The sequence below is a fragment of the Mangifera indica genome, chromosome 4 (assembly GCF_011075055.1).
Source record: "Mangifera indica cultivar Alphonso chromosome 4, CATAS_Mindica_2.1, whole genome shotgun sequence".
NCBI classification, from domain to species: domain Eukaryota; kingdom Viridiplantae; phylum Streptophyta; class Magnoliopsida; order Sapindales; family Anacardiaceae; genus Mangifera; species Mangifera indica.
The window spans coordinates 17,138,335-17,162,133 of record NC_058140.1 but is presented as its reverse complement, the minus strand read 5'-3'; the positions used below and the strand labels follow the sequence as shown (position 1 = coordinate 17,162,133).

Below are 23,799 nucleotides of genomic sequence, written 5' to 3'. Positions count from 1 at the left end.
TTTTGCAACAAATTACAAGGTTCAGGGAAAAAAAATTAGTTTTCAAAGTTGAGATTGAAGGGTGAAATACGAGTTTTCAAAATTCGGAGAGAGAATGAAATAAAATTATATATTTTTTAATATTATTAATAAAATAACGATTTTATTCTTAATTCTAATAAAAAATTTTAACGATAGTTAATTTATAGATAGAATTTTTAGTTTTTTAAATCTTATAAATATATATTTATCTTTATATTAAAACTTGAATAGAAAATAAACCCTTGGCCTTAATAAAATTGACTTCATATTTTAAAAGTCTAAGCCTCTAAGGTTAACGTGTCTACATATCATGGGAGATAAATACAATTACATATGCATATATAATCTTTGGTACGACAGGTACATGTTGTGTCTTATTTAATATTCAATGATTGAAGATGATCAGATTAGACCAAATAAATATATATATTATGGTTTACGTTGAAGGTTCCTCGGAGATAGACGGAATTTGTAACTGTCAATGAACGAAAACTAACTAATTGAAATCTTACAAAATTAATAAATATTAAAATTAATAACAATACAACAAGTTAATACCAACAATTATAATAAGAATATATTTATGTGATTTGTTATTACTATAATACTAGTTAAATGAAACACGCCATTATACCCTTCACATGACAAATAACATTGACCAAGTATAGATTTTGTATTTGTTTATTTTAATAAAATTACTTGTTATTTTAATAAGTATAAATTTAAACATAATGATAATATCTTTTTTTTTTTATATATTTGATTGAGTGCTTTACTCATTTATTTTTAAGAAAAGGCCTAAAGATTTGTCCCCTCCAGAGTCAGAGCGAAATTTTAATATTTCACTTTTTAATTTTTTAAAATTTAAATACTTATTTATGAACTAATTTTTCTTAAAAATTTTAGTTAGGATTAAAGATAAAATTATTATTTACTGAAAAATTTTAAAAATTAAAATTTTATCATATTTTCCCCTTAGGTTTACAAATTTTACAATTCTTTTCTCCTAAAATTTTTAAGTTTTAAAAAGTGATTATTTCACTTTCAAATTCTCATGTTTTCTTTCTCTTATTTCCAATGATCATCTAAAGACGAGATAAAGTGACAATCTCCGATAAATGATTGTTCACTTTTATCAACAGAGATGAAAAAATGAAGACATGTCTATTTGTAGATTTAGTATTACTAGTAGAGACAAAAATGAAAAGACGTCATCTCTCTATTGACAAAGGGTTAGGGTTAGGGTTAGGGGTATGCTATACATACATACATACATCATACATACATACATACATACATACATACATACATATAGAAAGAGAGAGAGAGAGTTCTACTCCATTTTAAATAGTGTACTTTGGAATGGGAGGTAAGAGCGTCAGACTGAAAAAATTAAGGGCTAAACCAAATCTCGGCCCATGTACTGTCTTGTGTTTTGACAATTGACATCAAAAGGATAGGATTAATTATATGGGCTGGAACTGGGACGCTCAATCTTTGAGGCTAAAACTTGTGTCGGTTCATGTATAATGGTCAAGTTTTTTCCCTTTTTTTTTTCAAATGATGAAGAAACTGTTATAAAATCCATTTAAAGAGATTGTTTTTTATGAAAGAGAAGTTGTAATTAAGCAAGTAATGAAATATGTGGATGTGGTGGTTTGGCTTTTTTACGTTGATGAAGAAAGAAATTGTTGGGTTGAATTTGAGGACAACAATGGCCGACAGAAAATAGGTTTTGTTCAAAGAGTAAGTTGAAAACATATATGTTTTCATTACAAAATTTCCTCACTCGACAGGGACCTCAAATCCCTCATCTAAAATCTTTAACCAAAATGTCAAATATTGGAGAAATGTTTGTATAATTTAAACAATCGGAACTGGGAATTGTTGCTTCAAATTTGAGATTCATTTTGATCAGAATGGCCAGCTGGGCCAGCTGTGGCATCTTTCGACAAGCACCTTTCACCGTCTCCACGCATTTTTTGGATCCATGACAGGTCGCTTACATCTTAATTGAGTTATTTTGATTTCAAAAGTCAATTTAGTTTAGTTAGATTTAATTGGACTTCATTTAGTTTAAATTTTAGTTAAATTAAGAAAGTTAATTTATTTTTTAAATTGAGTTAAACCTCAAATTCGAGAGATTTTATTTTGGTTTAACTTCAGTTTTTTATTTAAATATATTATTCAAATTTATGATTCGAATTTATGACTAATAATAAAATAACGTTGTTTTATTTATTATTAGATAATACAACGTTGTCTTATCAATGAATTATAAATTTTAGTCATAAATTTGAATCATAAATTTAAATAATAAATTTAAGTTAAAATCAAACTAAATCAAGTATAACCACTTTTATTTGAATTAAATTTAAATTATAGGATGCTCGGATTTGATTAAATCCATGTATACCTTGTTTTCACTGTTAAACTTTAAAATTGATTTTTTTTTTTACCATTTGTTAGATTTAGTTAATAAATTCCATTAAATTTTATGGTAAAAACGTAAAAAAAAAAGAAATATCTTTAATAATTTTCTTTTTTTGAAATATGAATATTACTATTACAGGTTTAATTAGTTTTACACTTCTATAATAATATTAAAATAATAAAAAATCACGAAGTTATTAAAATAAATATAAATTACAAATACCCCTTTTTTTCCTCTCACCTCCATCTTCTCTCATTGCCACTAACAATCTACCGTGGAGGTGGGATAGTTACTATAACAACACCTTATTTGACAACGTAGATGTTAATGTACTTTTATAAAAAATACTGGCCAAAGGACTATTTCCCACCTAAGGTATGTTGCATTCTCAAGTTTTTCCCATTAACTTTGATAATACTAAATACCCACTTATAAGCAGTTAAAATTAATAAAATTCTAACTCTTGAAATTTTATCTCTTTTTACCTCCCTAAACTTTAAAAACTAAAAGTTTCCCTCTAACCCAAGTTTTCAAAAACTGCATTTTCCCCTTAGGGTTTCTAAACCTTTAGATCCAATTTTTTCAACGATGACCGACGGTCTCCAAGCACCTACTCTCCCTCTCCGACAACCCCTTCTTCTGGTCGTACACTTTTGACGCTATACGGTGTCGTCGTTGATAAAGATGACATGTCTTCGTCTCTGACGAAGACAAATCGTCTTCGTTCAGAGACAAAGACGATGACGCCTAGGAGGGAAAGACGTCGTACGATCGGAAAGAAGAGACGTTGCCTGAAGATCGTCGATCGTTGCTAAAAAATTCAATCAGAAAGTTTAGAAATCCTAGGGGGGAAAATGTTATTTTTGAAAACTTAGGTTGAGAGAAAATTGTTAGTTGTTAGAGTTTGGGGGATTAAATTTAAGTTTATTTTTAATATTACAGATAAAATGACGATTTTGTCTTTGAATCCATCAATTTGATATTTTTTTTAACGGTCTATGGGTAGGTAAATAGTTTTCCAAACTTAACGGGTGGGTGAAAAATAGTGCTTTGGCCTATAATATTTGATCAAATTTGAAAGTCAAACTTATCAAGACAATACTATCTATGTGATAGATTTTATGAGTATTTAGCCTTTGTTAAAAAACAAAAAAAGAAGACAATGAGAAGACAATAATTCTCTTGTACTTCGGCTCTTTTATTTTTTTTAATAAAATATAAAACTAATTTATTTAAACAAAAATAAATAAATAAATAATTAATTAATGACTTTTCAGCCTCCCACTCTTTCCCACGATTTAAATTTCACTCTCACTCCCTATGCGTACTACGCACCCCTGACCCCGCCTGTGGTCCACATGCCACCTGCGCGTTCTACCAAAAGCTGGTTTTTAAAATTTAAATTTTTACAAGATAACAGTGTACTGTAGATATAACCAAAATCGCATGCGCACCTAATCTGTAATTTGCCCTCCAATTTCTCGTTCTATTGTCGCTATTGTGCTTCTCAGGTCCAACTAGGGATTTTTTATTCTTTCTCTTGCAATCAGTGATTTTTTGTGGTGACGTTTACAGAGAATGAGAGAAAATTCGGGACTAGTACCTGTATTTTCCTCATTCTCTGGTATTTCCTTTTGTTTTGGTAGTGGTTTCTAGGGTTTTGAGTTGATTAATTAGGTTTTAATCGAACATGTCGGCTCATCGATCCAAGTCTGAGAGAAGCGATGCTGGGAAGCAGCTCCGGCGGGACCCCTACGAGGTTCTTGGAGTTACGAGGAACTGTACGGAGCAGGAGATAAAGAGTGCTTACCGTAAAATGGCTCTGAAGTACGTCAATTTATGTGTTTTGTGCTTTATGCGTGGTTTTAACTTTTTTGACCTTATGTGACATTATTAATTGAGTTTTGTTTCGAGACGTTATTATTGGTATAGGTATTGCAATTGAATGAATCAGTGTTGAGTTCGTTAAACCATCATCATTTTTCATTTGTTAGTGTTAACGTTGATTTTGAACCATACGTGTAAATTATTGTGAGAAGAAGAATTATAATTAGCTGGATTTTGCTTGTGCTCCCTTTTGAAGTGACAGAGATTTGTTACAAACATTGTTGATTGGCGGTTTAGTGGTCTGATGGTAACGCCCATTTCAAAGGACTGAATCCAGCTAGGAGCTTGTCTTTTTTTAGGGGACTGTTTATAATCATGAGACAAGATAGCCGGGATTGCTTTATTTTGGTGCTGAGGGTCTTATGCTGAACAGAAGACAGAAATCTCTAAGGCACTGTTCAGACTAGATTGTCAGGTGTTAAGATTTAAAGACAAGTACAGATCAAACAACTTAAGCTGCATTTCTGGTTTATTGTATTCATATGATCAAACAAGCGATAAAATATTTCGTTTGGAAACCTGATTCCATTCCTATCATGGGTTGTTATTTCATATCTTCATCTGATCTTAGTGAACTCTAATAGCCTTAAATCTTGGATGGCTGATAGTTTTTCTCTTGGAGCAGTGATATATTGATGTAATTATATTTGAACAGCAAGTAAACACTTCTATTCTGCTAGTAAATTCTATCTGATGCATGTATAAGAGAAGTGTTAGTTAGAAAGAGATGTGCTGATCAGAAATCATGTTTGCATTCTTGTGGAGCATGAACATTGAGGTCATGGTAAATTCTGTTGGAGTAAATCTCACACTAAATCAGAACTCATGACTGTTTTCTTATGGATACGGTTCCTTGGATGACATTAGTTTGAGTTACTGAAATTCTCGTTGCAAAAGGAAGAGCAAGGAAGCCTCTATAGGCATAAGGTGAAGAGAATGTTTCCTGCCAAAGTTTGACAACCTGTTCAGATAGCATGGTTTGCAGTGTTGAGCCTACCTAAGTAGGTGGTGTGGAGTGTTTATATTCACATGGCTGTGTAGTTGTCACGTTCTAGTTATATCTTGCGTGGATTACTTAATAATGAAATGTGCACTTGTAGACTCTCCTATTTTTTGTTAGTTGCTTCTCTTTCAAGAAAGCTGAATTTGTACTGGTGCTCTGCAAATTTCATCTATTGAATGAATATGTCTTCTTAAAACTATGTTACATGGATGTGTTTTTGGTAGCGCTGGAGCTATTAAGAAACCTCAAAACTTGTTAAATCAGGTGTAATGTGACCAATCGCAAATTGAGATGAAGTTTTTGTTTTATTCGTTTAAAGAGCCACTAGACATGTCTCAGCTTGATCCACTATCAAAAGAAGAGCCAAGGTTATAATACACCAAGCTGTTTCCTATGTGATTTATATTTCTTCTATTTTAGATGTATACTTACAGTTGTGCAGTTGGCCATAGGAATTCCTAGGATATAGGTGGGTTGGGGTGGACTTGAATCGAGCTAACTTGATTCGAATTAGCATTTGGCTTGATTCGAGTCGAATTCAAGCTAAAGTTTCAGTCTGGCTACTTAGTTCGAGTTTGATTTAAATCCTCCTCTGGTGATATTGTTCATTCTATCAACAACACTATTTATCTCATTAGTAGCTCTATTCATCCCACCAATAGCATTATTTATCCCGTTGACAACTTTTTGATGACATTTTTGGCCAAATCAAATTCAGATATGATTTGAGTTTGCCGTAATAGATTTGAATCGAACTCGAGCCAGCTCATGTTCAGACTTGGTTTGACTTGAATCCAACCCTATAGGTGGGAATTTTAAACTTCTCCAAATGATTGGAAACATGCATGTTGATACGCATTTTTTTTCACTACTGCAACTCAAGCCCTTGGGAATTTTCATCTTTATTTGATACTTTTAGTTGTGAAACATGAGTATTCACTAATATCCATATCCATGCTACATCGAAAATACCTGAGAGATGATATTGCAGAGATTTTTTGAATTGGCAGTATTTATCTTTTTTTCTTCTGATAACTCCCATTGGTCCCTGCCCATCAAGATACATTTTGGACACATTTCCCACACCCATATTAATTTCAGATGTGTCTGACTTGAATAGTTCTCTGAATTTAGATTGTTTAATGCATTATTGATCAATAACTCTTCTAGGATATTTTCCTTCATGTTTGACAAGCTTTATGGTTTTAATGTCATTGTAAAGCATAATGTGTTGATTTTTAATTAGACAAATGGATGCATTCTATTCAGTATCTTATATTTCATTTAGTTAACATATTGCCGCAATTTTTTCCATATTCTATACAAATTATTTAGGTTATTGTAACTGCTAACATTTTGGTATTATAGGTACCATCCTGATAAAAATGCAAATGATCCTGGGGCAGCTGATATGTTTAAGGAGGTTACATTTTCCTATAATATCTTGTCTAATCCTGACAAACGCCGTCATTATGATGCAGCTGGTTTTGAGGTGAGATATACAATGGGGTAATATTTTGAATTCTTTGAGATCCAGAAGTTGCTATTTTCATATAGTTACATATTCTGCAATTTTAGTGTTGTAAGTGACCTTTTTAATCTTTGGCTTTAGCATGGAAATTCAGCGCTGAACATGATGATTTTGTTGTCCTTTCTGTAGGCTGTTGAATCAGAAAGTCAAGAATTGGAGCTAGATCTTTCCAGTTTGGGAGCAGTAAACACCATATTTGCTGCATTTTTCAGGTAATTTTGTTGATATTTTCTTCTATTGTGTAGTACTTGTAGCAATTTGTGGAATAGTTTTTGTGCTTTTTATGATCTGTGCACATTTAGTTATATTCCTAATGTTCGTACAAATAGTAAACTTGGTGTGCCGATCAAGACCACTGTATCAGCAGCTGTGTTGGAAGAGGCACTTAATGGCATGGTCACCATTCGCCCACTTCTTTTGGGCCAACCTATAACCAGGAAGGTAGGGTACTCTTGTTTATCTTGATGCTGTTGCTATTTGTGACAATAGTCCACGGATTGAAATTCTGTACATCTTAACAGGTTGAAAAGCAATGTGCTCATTTCTATTCTGTCACAATAACTGAAGAGGAAGCACGGGCCGGATTTGTGTGCCGAGTGCAATCATTTGACAAGAGCAAATTCAAGGTTTAAAAATTTATGAATCTTTAAACCCATGTACTGAAAATGCATGCTTATTTTCATTTATATAATGCCCTGATATTCTGTCTTAACCATAGGCTTGACCTGTTAAAGCATCCATTTAAACCTGTTGTCTTGGGTTAAAAAAATAATAATAATGGCAAGTTAAGATGATAAATAAAATTCAGACTCGCTTGTTTATTTAGGCTTCATGATAAAATTAAACACTGATCATGTTGGGCAGGGATAACTTCTACTTATGGTCTACTTAGATTGAGATATCTTTTTGTTTGAATAGCTATTGGAATTAAGTCCGGCAAAATTTTCTATTTCAAAATTCATTTTAGTGGATGTAAGTTTTGCTTTCAGAAACGTTGGAAAATCATTTCTATGATTTCTTTCCTGGAACTGTCTTGTTTTTCAATATTTTTTTCTTTATAACTGGAAATTTGATTTTTACTTTAGATGAGCTGATCCTAAATATGTTGGCATACATCTTACCTGTTCCTTTAGATAAGCGGTACTACTATATTTTTATGAAGCATATCTTCTCTGTATGAAGATGTGTTATTATGTTAATGAGTTGTTTGTTTATCAAATATAAAGCAGCGTATTCAAAGGTATTAATAGACCGTTAAAGTTGCCAGGTTCACACAAGCAAATTTATTTTAAACATCTTCCTCAAGTTTGATCCCCACATGTTTCATTTCTGACAATTTTTACATATATGAATTATTATTAAGAAAGCCAGCATTTCTGCCCTACTGGATGATTTAATTCCTTGGCTTCTGAATTGGATCTGGTCCGGTCTTCCGCTGGTAATTGGTGGACCTAGAGTGCCAGTTGAGGAGCATTTCTCGAAGTCCAGATGTTTTGATTCAAATACATTTAATGCTGAGTCTTTTCTACAGCATCAAGTTCTCTCATCTTTGCTGGATAGTTATAATGAACTCTTAGTTTTCTTCTCACACAGTTGATGTGGTACCACCACCATCTCATTTGGACTGCAATTTTGTTGAAGTGCTGCTATCTGAGAATTTCATTTTTCAATGCAGAGCAAGAATTAGTAAAATTTGGGATGCCTTCTTACTTATTAGTAGGGTTATGTGTTATATCCGTGGGAATGCATCTACAACTTTTATTTTGTTTAGTTTTTCACTGATGCAAGTGTAGTGACCAATTGGCTTTGTGCAGTTACTATATTTTGATCAGGAAGGGAGCAGTGGATTGAGCCTTGCACTTCAGGTATCAAGCGGTTCTCTTCTGATTTATTTTTGGGGTGATTATTGTAATTTTTTTTTAAATTTCCACTGAAGCAAGAGCACTTACCAATTGGTTATGAGGCAGGTCTCTTCAATTCAGGGAGGGGGGCTGGTGGTATGCCTTATTGACATAAGATAGAATTGCCTTTTTGAGTTCTTTCGAATCAGCTCTGAACTGCATGTGTAGCCATGTATTTTGGTTATAAGATTTATCTTCCACATTTATAGGAGACTATTCAGTTCGATTATAACACTGTTATTCATACTCAGATTTCTCACTCATCTGGGTTTACTCTCTTTGAAAATATTCTTCAGTTTGATCATGCCTAATCTAGTCTTGCTTGCTTGAGCCGAGAGGGCTTAGTTGCTACGCTACTGATAACACTGTATTCTTTTATTTTATTGTTTGGTAATACCCTTATCCAGCACCTGTAATCCATAAATTGCTAGAGAATAGTTACTCCTTAATTAATTAACCATGTCCATCTGGTGCATCATTTTGCATAGTTACCTATAGGTATCCCACATTCACTACATTATGGCTCTGATAAAATTTCATTCTGTGTTAGGGGCTTCCATCTATAATAACATAGGCTTTTGGGTTGGTTCCCTTCAATGGTATCAAAATCTGTCTCTGTGGTTTTTTCCCTGCTCTTTTTTCTATAAGAGAATGTTAGAGAGTTGTAGATTAACTAAATCTTGGGTTTAATATTTCATATACTTTATTGAGCTCTTCCGCATAATAGCAGTTTTTTGGGTCAGACTCTAGCTTTTGATACAAGAAAGATTTGTTTATTTTTTTCACTTCTAAAGTGTCTTTGATTTCTTATTTAGACCTTTGCTTATTGTTGCATGAAAATATTATCACATTATTTAAGTGACTATATCATTCTATATTTGAACTACCTGAGTCTTAATTAGTGTTTAGCCCCTTTTGTATATAGTTGTTGCCTCAATAAATCAAATGCTCAAGTTATTTGATCTCTCTGTGATGCAGGAGGACAGCACAAAAACTGGGAAGGTGACAGCAGCTGGCATGTATTTTCTTGGTTTCCCAGTTTACCGTTTAGATCAAACAGCCAACTTGGTGAGCCTATGATGTAGTATATGTTGGTAACTCATCATGTCTGAGTTTGATTTTGCTTACTTCTTAAGTTATGTTTGTGATTTTTTTGGCTCTAGATGGCTGCTGCAAAGGATCCAGATGCTGCCTTCTTTAAAAAACTGGATGTTTTCCAGCCATGTGAAATAACTGAACTGCAGGCAGGCACACATACATTTGCTGTTTATGGTCAGTTCTTGAGTTTCTGTCCAGTGCATGTGCTGGTTTTTTTTTTTTTTTGGTTCCAATTTTGTATTTGGATGAACCTTTTTGTTTCTGTGACATTTCTTCTAGGTGATAATTTTTTTAAAAGTGCAAGCTACACGATAGAAGCCCTTTGTGCTGCTCCTTTTGTAGAAGAAAAAGAGGATCTTAGAGCTGTGGAAGCTCAAATTCTAACAAAAAGAGTGGAGTTATCAGAGTTTGAAAATGAATATCGAGAGGTGTAAACTTTGACACATGATATATATACCTGAGAAATTCTCTTCATGTTTGTTTGTTATTCACTTGGGAGTGTTACAGGTCCTGGCACAATTTTCAGAGATGACCAGTAGATATGCTCAAGAAATGCAAGCTGTAAGATTTTCTCACAAAATACTTGTGCTTATATCCCATTTGAGAATGAGATTCAATAACATTTGCAGTCTTTTTTTTGTCTTCTAATTCTGCAGATTGATGAGCTTCTTAAGCAAAGGAACGAAATTCATGCTTTGTACACAACTGCCCCTCCAATGAAGTGGAGTTCAAGTAAGAACAGAAGTCGGGGTACACCAAAGGAGGTCAAAGAGGAAGGCCAAGTAAGAGAGAAAAAAAAGACAATGAGGGATAGATCGAAGAAGAAGAAATGGTTCAATATTCACTTAAAAGTTGACAAGCGAAAGCCATGCTAGTAAAAAAGTAAGATTATGATTTAACCTTTATTCATCTGTGCTTGCCAAAAAGCGAGGCTAAAAGTTTCCTGCTTCCCGAATCTGGTAGTCAGTGATAAAATGCCCATAGTTAATGCAGTGGAATGGCAAATTTTCTCTAGCATGTCAAGGGAAACAACAGCTCATTGTTATCCTAAAATTCTTTCCTTCCTTTTCCCGTGCTTGGGTCATTCTCGTGTTATTTTTTCATCAGTGTCTAACTAGCATATCTGTAAATGATGAATTGTTGTTGAAGATCCTTGCAGCCTCATCATTGCATCTGCTGTAACTTAAGATTAAAGAAACGGAAAATTAGTCCCCTTCACGGCCAAAACATCTGCGGCCGGTGTTTAGTGATTATTGTTTGGCAACTGGAATTGGTCCTCTCCATCTTTCACTAATGTTTAGGGTTAATTTAGTTCATTTGTGAGACATAGTGATTAAATTTTGGTATTTCTTTTGATCGTTAATCCACAAGTATCTTATGCTTATGCCTATGCACTAACATCAATCATTTTTCTATTATATGATTTCCCTTTAAGCAGTATTGAAACTTAAAATATTTTTAACCAATAAATTATTATTATTACAATATAAAATATGCAAACTATTTATCAGCCCCAAACTAATAAAGATTAACTAAATAATTATTCCATCACAAACTTTTTAACATCAAACTTTTTAAACACATCAAAATGACAAGAAAAATAAAACCACTATCCAAGAAGCTGCTATGAAAAAACAAGACCCCTATAATCGGTGAATCACTTAGATTACTTAATTTTAATGTTTGAGTTTGAAAAATAGGCCACGTTTAGGTAAAATGATCAAATCAAGGAAGGATATCTATTTCTTAGTAAAAGATAAGAGTTGTTAATTAAAACTATTGGAATCTATAACAAAAGGAAAAAGTCATAGAAATTAGCTAGAAACAGTGGTGGAAAATGAAAGTGTATGACAGGAATCTAACACGAATAATATCCAAGTCATACTTTGTAATCTTATCTTACCCATTTTATATAATTCCCCAGCGAAGAAGGAATCTCCAAGTTGCAAGCATATATATATATAAAATAATGATATGTGTATCTATTTTTGATACGTAATTTATGTACATAGATAATATGTTATCATGTAATTAAGTGATTTTACAACATATGTCATCATATAATAAAATAATATCTAATCATATAGATGACGTGTCAAATTCTTGCATTTTCACTTTAGTATAAAATATTCAACAACTAATAAAGTTAAAATTGATAGATTCATATTATGTATATATGCTCTTTGATTTGTTCATATAAAACATGAACAATAAAAATATACGTATTTATTTTGAGTATACAAATGAGTATATTTTTTATGTGTTATTATATAATAGAATAATTTTAAATTAAAAATAAAATAATTCTCAATCATATAGTGATATATATAAATACATATTTATTTATAAATTCAAAGTAAAAACACGTTATGTCACTCCAGTCATGGGTGAGTGTGATGCCCTACTAATATGTCAAATGGCATTTTCAAAATTAGGATACCAGAAAGCTGCCTTTTTCTAGTTTATGGCTTCCTTTCAAAATTAGATCCATATTTTTGAATGCATTTTGTTCTTGTATCTTTACTTGTAATTTTCCGTTTTGGGTAATAATTGATGAAAATAAAAGGATAATAGAATAGCTGAGTTGGCCTCTTTCCCATTACACAGTCAAGTCTCAGTCACGTGTGGGTCCCTTTCAGTCCGAAAATCATTTATCACGCGGTATTGGCCATCTCCTAACCTCCACCATCCAAACACAATAATAAACCCATATATATATATAATTTAAATATATAAATAATATATTATTATATGATTAAATAAATTTATATTAAATATAAAATAATAATATATTATTTATATATCTAAATTATATAAAAAATATACACATAATATTAGTCATAATCATTTTAAGAAAGAAGAAGATACTATTAATAACATCATATCATTCAATTTGATTTTATAATATAAATAAATCTTAAAATATAATAATTAAATTTATAATTATTATATTAAATAATTTAAGATTTCACGTTGTTATAATATTCTATTATTCAATTTTAAATTAATTCATTCAAATTTTTTATATAAAACATAAAATTAATTAAATTTCAATGTTTTACAAAATTTTTTTTCTCATTTACCCATTCAAAGTGAACCTCGAGTCATTGTGATAGAATTTGATGATCCAATCCAAGTATCACTCTGATCATCAAGGTCCCATTCACGTGCATGTCTCCATCAATTAACCATGTCCATTGCCCCATTCCATTTTGGGAAAATCACCGGCCCCTCCTTTTTCATTCATAGACAAATAGAATTTCGATTTTCCAATTACATTAATTCATATTTATTATTTGTATAATAAATATAATATTATTATTTCCATTTTTCCTCGGATACCTTTCAATTATTTCTTCATATTCAATTTCACAACACAATTTCGTCAATGTAATTTAAAATTTCGTTTCCAGAATTGTAGATTTTCTGAATCTGCTGATGCAAGCTTCGGCAGTGATGCAGGTGTCACTCTTGTAGAAGAGATTATGTCGTTTTATGAGTGAATAATGTGAATTTAAGGAGTTTTATGAAGAATGATAAAAATAATTTTATATTGTTAGTGGAAACTCTTTAAAAACGTGACAAGGCATCCTAAATATATTGAAAGAAAAAAAACGTGCTTAATATATATTATTTATATCAAAATATAATTATAAATATTTACTAATCATAATACTATATATATATATATATATATATGTATATGTAAGATTATGTATATTTCTTCCCAAATACATTATTATTATTAAATAGCGGGTATAAAAGCTGTTCGATTCCATTACTTGAACAACTTGGCCATGGCGCTTTCTCTTCTGCAACACATATTTTTAATCTTCATTTCCGTTACTATTTGTTCTTCTTTCAATTTTCAGCTTTCTTCTCTTGAAAAGCTTACGACGCCACGGAAGAATGCTTCAATCCGAGAGCGGATTCTTGAACTGGCGAATGATGAGAAGACAGTTAAGTGGATGAAGAAGATAAGGAGAGAGATTCATGAGTATCCGGAACTTGCTTATGAAGAATTTGAAACGAGTAAAGTCATCAGACGTGAACTCGATCGACTCGGTGTTTCTTATAGATGGCCGGTGGCGAAGACCGGCGTTGTTGCCATGATTGGTTCTGGTTCTCCTCCGTTTGTTGCTTTGAGAGCTGATATGGATGCTCTGCCTATTCAGGTCTGTTTCATTTTGCTTGTTTTTGTTTTCTCCATGATTTACTGTAAATCCTTCGATTTAGAACTTTCTTCTGTGTTTCTATGGCATGTTCTATGGAATGACTGAAACAGGGGCTCTGCTCAGTTATCCTAATTTAAACTCGTGAAGATTTATTCGAATCTGATGGCTTTGTGTGGTTTAAGTAGAAGTTTTTTAAGTTTGCAACTTCATAATGTCATGTTTTGGGAGACATAAGACAATAATTTCTCCTTTTAAGGAATCAATTGGAGCCTAAAACAATTAAGAATTTATAGATATCTATCACTCTGCTAAGAGGATTATGGTTAGTGTTGATATATACTGAATGCAGGAACTGGTGGAATGGGAGCACAAGAGCAAAGTAGATGGCAAAATGCATGCATGTGCTCATGATGCTCATGTCACCATGCTCCTTGGTGCTGCAAAAATACTGCAAGAACTGCGACACACTCTGAAGGTTTAATTGGAATTATCAAAACATTTGTTGATCACTGGCTATACTATTCTTCTCATTTCTTAAAATTTTTATCTTTCTGATTTTAGGGTACTGTTGTTCTCATATTTCAACCGGCTGAGGAACGGGGCACAGGTGCAAAAGATATGATTTCAGAAGGTGTGCTTGAAAATGTTGAGGCCATTTTTGGTGTACACTTGGTGCATAAGTATCCCACTGGTGTTGTTTCATCTCGCCCTGGAGGATTTCTAGCTGGATGTGGAAGCTTTAAAGCCAAAATCAGTGGGAAAGGAGGACATGCTGCAATTCCACAGCACTCCATTGATCCTATTTTGGCAGTTTCATCATCCGTAATTAGCTTGCAAAATATTGTTGCAAGAGAAGTTGACCCTTTAGATTCTCAGGTAGTTGACATCCTAACTTATCATGTAATTCTCAACCCCATATATTATTCTGAGCTTTTCCCCCTTGTATTGGAAAATAATTTAGGTGGTTTCTGTAAGCATAATTGATGGAGGCACTGCATTCAATATCATCCCCGACTCAGCTACAATAGCCGGAACTTTTAGAGCTTTCTGCAAAAAGAGCTTCTCAGCACTTCGGCAAAGGATAGGAGAGGTAGCTAAAAGTAAAGTTATTCAATGTTCTGCATATAGGAGTTCAAAATTAAGTTCATTTTCTTTCTGGCAGGTAATCAAGGGGCAGGCAGCTGTGCATCGGTGCTCTGCGGAGGTTGATTTTGAAGGAAGGGAACACCCCACAATTCCCCCAACGGTGAATGATGAAAAGATATATGAACATGTAAGGCGGGTTTCAATGGAGTTATTAGGAGAAGAAAAAGTAGAAGTAGCTCCTTGTTTCACAGGGAGTGAAGACTTTGCTTTCTACTTGAATGAAGTACCAGGATCCTTTCTGTTCTTAGGCATCCGGAATGAGGAGGCAGGAGCCATTTATCCTCCACACAGCCCTTACTTTTTTGTTGATGAGGATGTGTTTCCCATTGGATCAGCCATTCATGCAGCATTTGCACATTCCTATCTTTCAAATTCAACTAAAAATAATTACAATTCTTACTAATTATTTGGAGCACAAATAATATATATATTTATATATTCACTCTATCAATCTCCCCTCCTTGACGCCTCCAATGGAATTGTATAGCCCTTTAGTTATGTAATTAGCCAATTATTGTTAACTAGGCAAATTTTGATAAATTGCTTTGAGAGATTTCACAGTTTGGTCACCACAGAGAATCCATTGTTATTTACATTACAGAGGCCTGTTTCTGCTTTTGCAGCCATGGGAGCATGCATCTATATGCTTCAAAGACGCAAAGCCTAAATCATTTTACTTATTATCTGTAAACAACCAAACAATTAGGTGGCAGCGGTGCACAGAGAAAGTTACTTATTACATACACTAGAACCATGATATCTGGTAAAACAGACACCAGGAACTAAACCACAAACCTATGAAGCCAAGAGAAAGTTTTTCAACAACATAAAACAACTCTCTAGAAACCAAGATATCCGACAAGAATAGCAACGAATCCAATCATCAAAGATGGTGATGCAAAGTTTCCCAGAGATTTCTTCGACGGCGCCGGGGCTGGGGCCTCAGTTGGGGACATGTACATGCCAGGCATGTTTGGGTCCATAGCCAATCCATCTTGTGCAAAGACCACCAAAATCCATACAACGAAACAGGCGGCAACAGTTGTTGCTTTTGTCCAAGCAGCCATTTTTGTTATAATTTTTCTGCTTCTTCAGGTTTGATGGTAGATATGAATGGTGGAAAAATGAATAGTATTGCTTGGTGGGTACTGTACTTATAACGGTGGTGAGATGCGTACGTTAAGAGCAAGAAAATGTTGTGGTCGTTGATATCTAGTGTTCAAAATTTCTGCTTCTTCAAAAATTTTTTACAACACTTTGTACTGGCGGACTTAGAAAACGAGAAAGCAAGCTTAATATATTCACGGTACCGAACAAGAATTTACAATTAAATTAATTCGGACATTACACTGTTTTGACAAGATCAAGAAACAAATTCAGAAGACATTGTTGTGCGGGAAAATCTAAGATTTAGGACATAAAAAAATCCAATAAAATTTATTATTTATTTTAGGTAATAAATATTATCATATAATTTGATAATTTTGAATTTAAGATAAAATAACACTTAATCAGATAATGATACATGTAAATATATACCTAGTATATATTTAAAATAAATAAACATAATATTACTCAAAAAAATTATAAAGTTATTTGGCCTTTGAAATTAAGTTATTTTGATTTTTTTTTAAATTTATATAAAAGGTGATAATTGATTATTGAGTTTTTGTCAAAGTTTCAAGTATTTGTTGAAACCCAAGTATTTTTCGAAGTATAAAAACCCCATTGGTTAGGAAAATTAGTACCCTATAGATAATCATTTGCAAGGAGGGCATAATTTTCCTTTTACAAATCTTATGAAAAACCCACCCTGACAGACAGTAATTTTATTTTTTACCTTCTCCTCTTCTTCCCTCCATTTCTTTATAAGATTCAACTCATTGACTTCTTGTAACTGCAGTGAGCCGGATTTATCCTTGCGTGGAAATGGTTGTAATAGTTGCAATGTCAAAATTAGCCCTGCACAGTAAGCATGGGCCCATTTTAGCCTCCAACGGTTAAAATTATTGTGATTACATTTATTATTTTATAATTTTATAATTTATTGTGATTACATTTATTATTTTATAAAGGACAAAGTACTATTTCTCACCCAAAATATGTTGATTTCTCAAGTTTCTTTTTGTTAATTTTGAAAATTTTATTTACCCACTTACAGACGGTTAAAATTAACTTTTTCGAGGATAAAATCATCATTTTATCTATAATATTAAAAACAAACTTAAATTTGATTTTATTTCTCCTCTTAGACCCTAAAAACTAACAATTTTTCCTAACCTAAGTTTTCAAAAACAATATTTCTCCCTCAGGGTTTCCAAACTTTCAGATTAAATTTTCTAACAATGATCGACGATCTTCAGGTGACCTCTTCCTCTCTGGCCTCTCCTCCTTCTGATCGTGCTCCTTCTCATCCTCCTTGGAGTCGTCGACAAAGACGACTTCTTCATCAGATACGAAGACGGTTCATTTTCGTTTCTACGAAAACGAGTTGTCTTTGTTGATGATGACGTCGAGGAGGAAGAGAAGGAGCACAACCGGAAGGAGGAGACACCAGAGAAGAAGAGATGTCGTCTGGAGATTGTTGGTCATCATCAGAAAATTCAATTTGAAAGTTTGGAAACCCTAAAGGGGGAAATGTTGTTTTTGAAAACTTGGGTTGAAGGGAAATTATTAGTTTTTATGGTTTAAGGGGAAAAAATGATATAACTAATAAGATTTTCAAAGTTAACGGGGAAAAACTTAGGAAATCCCTATACTTTAGGGGGAAAAAAGTCCTTTGACCATTTATAAATAAAGATCAACAATATTATATGTACAATTTTTATGTATAATTTTATATATGAATAATAATATATTATCATATATTTGAATATTATTTTATTTTTAATTTTTAATTATCTAATCACATAATAATACATCATTATTTATGTTTAAAATTATACATATAATACTACTTAATAAATATATAAAATGGATACATTGATTTATATACTGGCACACATTTTGTTCTGTAACCACTGAATTAATATTTTTATTTCTCATACTTGTAAAGTTTTGTCTTGATTTTCCATTTTAATTTTCTTTTAAATATATTAAATAATTTCTTGTAATCTAAACTTATATTTAAGTAAATATACTAGACATTTTAATTTGTTATCTTCCAAATAAAAACATAATAACCCATTAAATCAACACATTCACTTTAAAATTTCTTGTACATTGGTTATCTACCAAACAAGTAGTCGAATATCAGATTCCACAACATTTAGTTTGACTTGGGTAGCCGTAGGGCTTGGTATGCCTTACTTTTTTTGTTTTAATGGAGAGTTCTTCTTAATTATACACCTTCTGTAGATTTGACGTGGAATTTATCATTGCAAATAGACAAATTATATGTACCTTTTTTTTTTTTTTTTTTTTCAAATTAAGCATTATTGCAGAGGGATTTTTTATGTAGCTTGCAGCTTTGCATTTTGCTATTTTTGTTGGATTCTTTTGATTAAAAAAAAAATCACATTTTTTATGAATCATAATATCAATTAAATATTTTATTCATCTCATCCATAAACTTAGCTTCAAAGTGGCCTTAAGACATTAAGAATTAGATGTTCACTTCTTCTATCAGCTTTATGCCAAATAACATGGCTTGTTGGTTCTTCCTGTAAAGCCGGAAGATACACCGTTGTTGATACCCGGGTTGCCTCCGTTGAACTTCTCTGACTTGCCAATTCTTGTAAAGTTTCCAGAAAGTTACCCGCCCTACTTCAGCCATGAAACTCAGTCAGTTTTAGAACTTGGGCAACGCTGATTGGATATTCGGAAATGCTTTTGAAGAATTGGAATGGCAGGTAGTAGTACTTCATATTACTAGAAAGATTATATTCATATATTAAATATGGAACATGATAGCTAATGGTATTTTTTTTTTAACGATCAAATGAAACAGCCACAGAACTTCTTAGTCTAATTTCACACTAACATCATCTCTGTGACTCATACTAGCATCTTCTAAATCACTATACACTCATCAATTGTAATCTTGCACTTTGCAGCAGCTTCTACAAAACTAAAACACCCTTCTTCAACAGTCTACTAACAGACCCACAGGATCAACTTTTGTTTTCACTTGCACATTTCAACATGCCTACCAACAACCTAACCTGATTCATTCCCCCTACAGATTCTTATTGGTTTCAACGAAGTAATCCCACCCAAAATAAAGTTGTTCTTTCATTTTGGATTTTGTCCTGTGCAGTAAGGAGCTAGTCTCGGAGATGAGAAAGAAAAAAGGATGGTTCATTTGACTCCTAGCTATAACCAAAATATGTAACAACCACTTCTATGTAATGGTTAAATGATTCTTGATTTTTCCGGCTACGGTTGTTTTAGTATGATGCCCACAGAACCAGATCTGAATGATAGGTTTGTCATTCGACTATTTAATCACAATTACTACCAGAGTCGAAAAGAATAAAAATTTTGGATTCCTATAAAGCAGAAATAAGGTGGAATTTTATGAGCACCAGCAAAAATAAAAGAAGGAAAATGTTAACGAGCTCTGGGCACTTTTACTTTCTAGCTTGTGTACATTATGTATCAACTTAATGGAACAAGAACAATTTCATTGACATGTATTTTACTACAAAGGGAAAAAAAAAACTTGAAAGATAGAAAAACTTGATAGCCCATGAGATGTATACACCTTTACACATCAAGTTCCTTAAACTGTCACCATTTCAACAGTTGATGTGCCTCTAACTTTGCTGGAACCTGCTAAATTATGATATTTCAATCTCAGTTCAAATTTATTATGGTAATGAATATGTAATGCTTCACTTGATGCAAAGAATCAATAAAACAACAAAAGTTTCAATTAATGGTTACAAAATTTTTTTATCCATTTAAATTGCCTTTTCACAACGTTTTTAAGATTTAAGACTTAGAAAGTAAAATGTGAGGCAGATGATTAAAGCTTTACCTCTCTTCTTAAGCTTATTCCGGAAGCTTCTTTTTCTGCTGAATGCCGTATCCTGTACCCATAAGAAAACAATTCAATGACCAATCAGGAAGGCATTACTATGATAAAAACAGAATCATTTTATATCTATTAGAGAAGTCATTATTTCTCTTTAATATAATTTAAAAGTTTCTCTTCAAGACAGGTGATTGGAAACAGAAGGTTCTAATGACATTACCACGGGCTGACCCAGTTTTCCTGCTAGACGAATTGCATCAACAAGATCCCGGTTTGATTCAGTGTAAAGGCTAGTGACAAGCCCATATTGACCAGCTCGAGCTGTGCGACCAACCCTATGTAAAAAGTCTACTGCAGAAGTAGCAAAATCTGCCTGGAACAAGATCAACAAATTATAGATAAAGATCCACTGAAAAAAAGATTTTGTGGTTAAAGAAGTTTAGCAACAAGGACAGTGTAGAGTTCAGGACTCTTAAGAAAGTTTCTTTATCAAAGATCACACCCCCTAAGAGTGAAAAAGATTGGTAAAAAGAACCTTGTTCAGAATGGGGCATCAAAACCTTACTATTTACGTGATTATAAGAAGTGCATTAAAGGTTCTGCATTATTTTGATTAAAGCTTTAGAGATTTCAGAGGAGACTTGATAGATTGTAGCAGACATTGATTCTAAGAAGACTAGACTATCATTCTTGGCATCCACATTTATTTCTCCGTTCCCCCATGACAAAAGAACTTCAGTTCTCTCATATCTTGGGAAAACTTTGCTTTTAGCTTACTATGACAATTGGTTATCTTATTCATATTTCTCACTCCATTCCTAAATTAGATTTGCACTTTCATTAAACTTATTTCCTTTTTTCTCGATTATCAATTGCAAAGGTCAGTTTCTTTCAGATCAGTAGTATGTTTGCCCGTTTATCATGAATATTCACCGCATCCAATCAATTTAATAAGAAGATAAGCACCTGAATAACATGTGAAACATTTGGAATGTCAATACCACGTGCAGCAGCATCAGTGCAAACAAATACTCCACCTTTCTCCCGAAAATTGACTAGGTTCTTGGTGCGTTCCTCTAAAGAGTGGTCCTTATGGTAACGATAACATTCAATCTCAGCTGTTTCTAGTATCTTAGCCACCGCTTCAACAGCCTCGACAGTATTTGCAAACACCATAGTTCGACTTATGTCAGTGCCACAAACAAAGCGTTCTTTCACAGCATTTATGAGTGCATCCACCTGTGTATCCACAGTAACTTCAACCCACTTTTCCTTCAATCTGAAATGGAAAAGAAACAACAGATTACCAACAAAACCTGATCTTCACACCTTCATAAAGGAAATGCAAATCATGATGTTATTATATAAGGTTGATAACCATTCAACCAAGTGTACAATATGCCATTTGAAGACTATGTAACAAGCAGATAAATTGTGAAATAAATCTGTGATCAGATTATAAATGTCCAGTACATGGTCTGATGGAGAAACAAGAACAGTAATGTAGCATAAATCATCTGAGGCATCTATTTTGGCTAAGTGTACAGAGGCTACACAAATTTGTGTTCAAGAACAAAACAAAGTTAAATTTTGATTATGACTCGGCAAGATAATCTTACAAATGTCAGACCATTATACTAATGCCAAAGAATTTAATAATGCATAAAGATGTGTAACAAGTGAATTGGGGTACGATTATGCATTTGAATATTTTTCTTTAAATGGAAAAAAATTTTCTTGATAGAAAAAAAAAATCTGGCAAGAAGACAAATAATCCATCATAAACAACCAATGATCATGGTTGAATGTGGCACCTGGGGTTGTGACAATGGAGGTAGTTTCCACTGACCCAAATGGCATCTGGGAACATCTGTTTCAACACTGCTCCAGCAGTTTTCTTTCCATTAACTGGAAGGGTTGCTGCAACAAAAATATACTGCTTACTGCGCTCATAACTTTTTCTTACTCTCCTCCAGTCTTTATTCTGAATAGACCCAGATTTAGTTTCCTCAGTTAAGTCTTCAACATCAACATCACTCTCAGAATTTTCCTCCCTCTCTACAATATCAGTGTTTTGGATATAGTGTTCATCTTCCAAGCCAGAGTTTGACAAAGAATCATTACTTATTCCCATTAGCTTCTCTGCCCCAGATTTATTCATGTGAGATAATTGCTTTTCATCAAAACGTAGCATGTTTATGAGACGGATAACTTGATTCTGGAAGCTTCCATTCAAAAGCATATCAGCTTCATCAAATACCTGCCAGGTATTGTTAACAGCAAATCAATTAAAGCTTTGTAATTTAAATGAATGACACTGAAGCAAGAAAGATTATATACCACATATTTCATGCCACGGATAAAATCCAAGCGACGATGTCTTTTTGGGTCTATATTATTCAAGAGAGCAGCAGGTGTTGAAACAATAATATCTGGTTTATCAACTGGCCATCCCTGCAGTTAAAGTTCTTGCTTCTGAGTTTCACATTCTAAAAGTACAAAAACAACTGAATCCTTTGTGATATTCAGAATACATCTCAAGAAATTACAAAACAACCTTGCAACAACACAAACAAGGGACACAAATGCACAAATACTATCAAACATCAAAAACAATTAGAGCATCCAGTACCTGTCGCCCACAGATAGCTGCAACTTTTAGAAGTGGTTCACCATCATCTCCGGAAAGACCATTAGCCATTTGAACAACTTGTTCGCATAGCAACACATTTGGGCAAAGAACAAGAGAAAGTCCATGGGAAGGAGCCAATCCTTCATCAGAATTGGTATTCTTGGAACCATCCAGTACGGCACATAGTTTATCGATTAGAGGAACCAAGTAGCTATGTGTTTTACCACTACCAGTCTCTGCAGCAATCACCACATCTTTTCCTGATAGAATAGGAGCTATGGAAGCAGCCTAAAATGCAAATGCAAAATGTTAACATCAACCATCGCATAATCTTTTGAAATGACTTGAACTATGAATGAAACTTTCAGAGGAAAAAGAATAAAACAAGCGGTGAAGATTGCTTGTGCTGGTGAATAGCAACACATACACACTCAACGAATGATATAATTAACAATTTAATAAATTTGCACGCATAAAAGTATATACAATAGAGATGAAAGTGAGTGAACCTGAACAATAGATGGTCTACCGAACCCAGAATTTTCAACAGCACGCGAGAGGCGGTCTGATAAACCTAGAGACTTCCAGGAAACAGCGTCGTCGGCGAAAAAAGTGCTGCTTGATCCCTTTTTGTCCGCTACAGCGGTGGCAACGGTAGAGAATCCCTTAAAATGTCTGCCGCCTGATTTGTTGAGAAAAATAAAGTGGACGCCAAGTGGATAAGAAGAGGATGGTACGGAACTGGAGAAAAATGAACTGGAGGTTTTAAACTTAGATAGGAGTTTAGAAGGTGATGATAATCGATAAAAATGCAGGATTGAAGAGGTACGGTAGAGAAGCATTTCTTTGTGTTTGGATTAACTGCCTTGCTGAAGATGATTTGCTGGGAGAGGATGATGGGCTTCAGGGTTTAACCCTAAACCCTTGCCCGTTAATTCTAGTGCAGTTTATCCATTGTGCAAACGACATGTCGTTTTCTGCATAGTTAACAAA

The 23,799-nt window shown here is 33.2% G+C and overlaps 3 protein-coding genes across 4 annotated transcripts; 2 read left to right on the top strand and 1 right to left on the bottom strand.

The window, feature by feature from the left end:
• The first annotated feature begins 3,875 nt into the window (after nt 1-3,875).
• Nucleotides 3,876-11,191, top strand: LOC123213997 (chaperone protein dnaJ 16-like). Its single transcript, XM_044633667.1, has 11 exons — nt 3,876-4,282; nt 6,714-6,837; nt 7,006-7,088; nt 7,206-7,317; nt 7,398-7,502; nt 8,691-8,741; nt 9,756-9,845; nt 9,941-10,049; nt 10,155-10,303; nt 10,383-10,436; nt 10,532-11,191. Exons 1-11 carry the CDS (start codon nt 4,146-4,148, stop codon nt 10,748-10,750), a joined length of 1,233 nt encoding a protein of 410 aa, XP_044489602.1. The 5' UTR covers nt 3,876-4,145; the 3' UTR covers nt 10,751-11,191.
• A 2,408-nt stretch (nt 11,192-13,599) lies between these two features.
• On the top strand, nt 13,600-15,768 carry LOC123213996 (IAA-amino acid hydrolase ILR1-like 2). The gene is made up of 5 exons (XM_044633666.1): nt 13,600-14,050; nt 14,400-14,525; nt 14,612-14,926; nt 15,012-15,140; nt 15,213-15,768. Exons 1-5 carry the CDS (start codon nt 13,673-13,675, stop codon nt 15,597-15,599), a joined length of 1,335 nt encoding a protein of 444 aa, XP_044489601.1. The 5' UTR covers nt 13,600-13,672; the 3' UTR covers nt 15,600-15,768.
• Nucleotides 15,769-19,731: 3,963 nt separating this feature from the next.
• On the bottom strand, nt 19,732-23,773 carry LOC123213993 (DEAD-box ATP-dependent RNA helicase 22). 2 transcript variants are annotated; one of them, XM_044633660.1, is made up of 8 exons: nt 23,316-23,773; nt 22,807-23,094; nt 22,515-22,628; nt 21,989-22,434; nt 21,141-21,453; nt 20,395-20,547; nt 20,178-20,229; nt 19,732-19,972 (listed from the first exon to the last, which is right to left on the bottom strand). In XM_044633660.1, the coding sequence occupies exons 1-8, from the start codon at nt 23,646-23,648 to the stop codon at nt 19,920-19,922; spliced, it is 1,752 nt and encodes a 583-aa protein (XP_044489595.1). In that variant the 5' UTR covers nt 23,649-23,773; the 3' UTR covers nt 19,732-19,919. The 2 variants fall into 2 exon arrangements, with proteins under 2 accessions (XP_044489595.1, XP_044489596.1); XM_044633661.1 differs by having other exon boundaries at nt 19,732-19,969.
• Nucleotides 23,774-23,799: the final 26 nt, after the last annotated feature.

Coding starts and splice junctions, on each gene's coding strand:
- LOC123213996 (XM_044633666.1), top strand. CDS start 13,673: ATGGCGCTTTCTCTTCTGCAACACATATTTTTAATCTTCATTTCCGTT. Junction 14,526..14,611: donor AACTGCGACACACTCTGAAG/GTTTAATTGGAA, acceptor TTCTGATTTTAG/GGTACTGTTGTTCTCATATT. Junction 14,927..15,011: donor TTGACCCTTTAGATTCTCAG/GTAGTTGACATC, acceptor AAAATAATTTAG/GTGGTTTCTGTAAGCATAAT.
- LOC123213997 (XM_044633667.1), top strand. CDS start 4,146: ATGTCGGCTCATCGATCCAAGTCTGAGAGAAGCGATGCTGGGAAGCAG. Junction 7,318..7,397: donor GCCAACCTATAACCAGGAAG/GTAGGGTACTCT, acceptor ACATCTTAACAG/GTTGAAAAGCAATGTGCTCA. Junction 8,742..9,755: donor GATTGAGCCTTGCACTTCAG/GTATCAAGCGGT, acceptor TCTGTGATGCAG/GAGGACAGCACAAAAACTGG.
- LOC123213993 (XM_044633660.1), bottom strand. CDS start 23,648: ATGCTTCTCTACCGTACCTCTTCAATCCTGCATTTTTATCGATTATCA. Junction 22,629..22,806: donor CAGCTATCTGTGGGCGACAG/GTACTGGATGCT, acceptor CTTTAACTGCAG/GGATGGCCAGTTGATAAACC. Junction 21,454..21,988: donor CTCCATTGTCACAACCCCAG/GTGCCACATTCA, acceptor TTTCCATTTCAG/ATTGAAGGAAAAGTGGGTTG.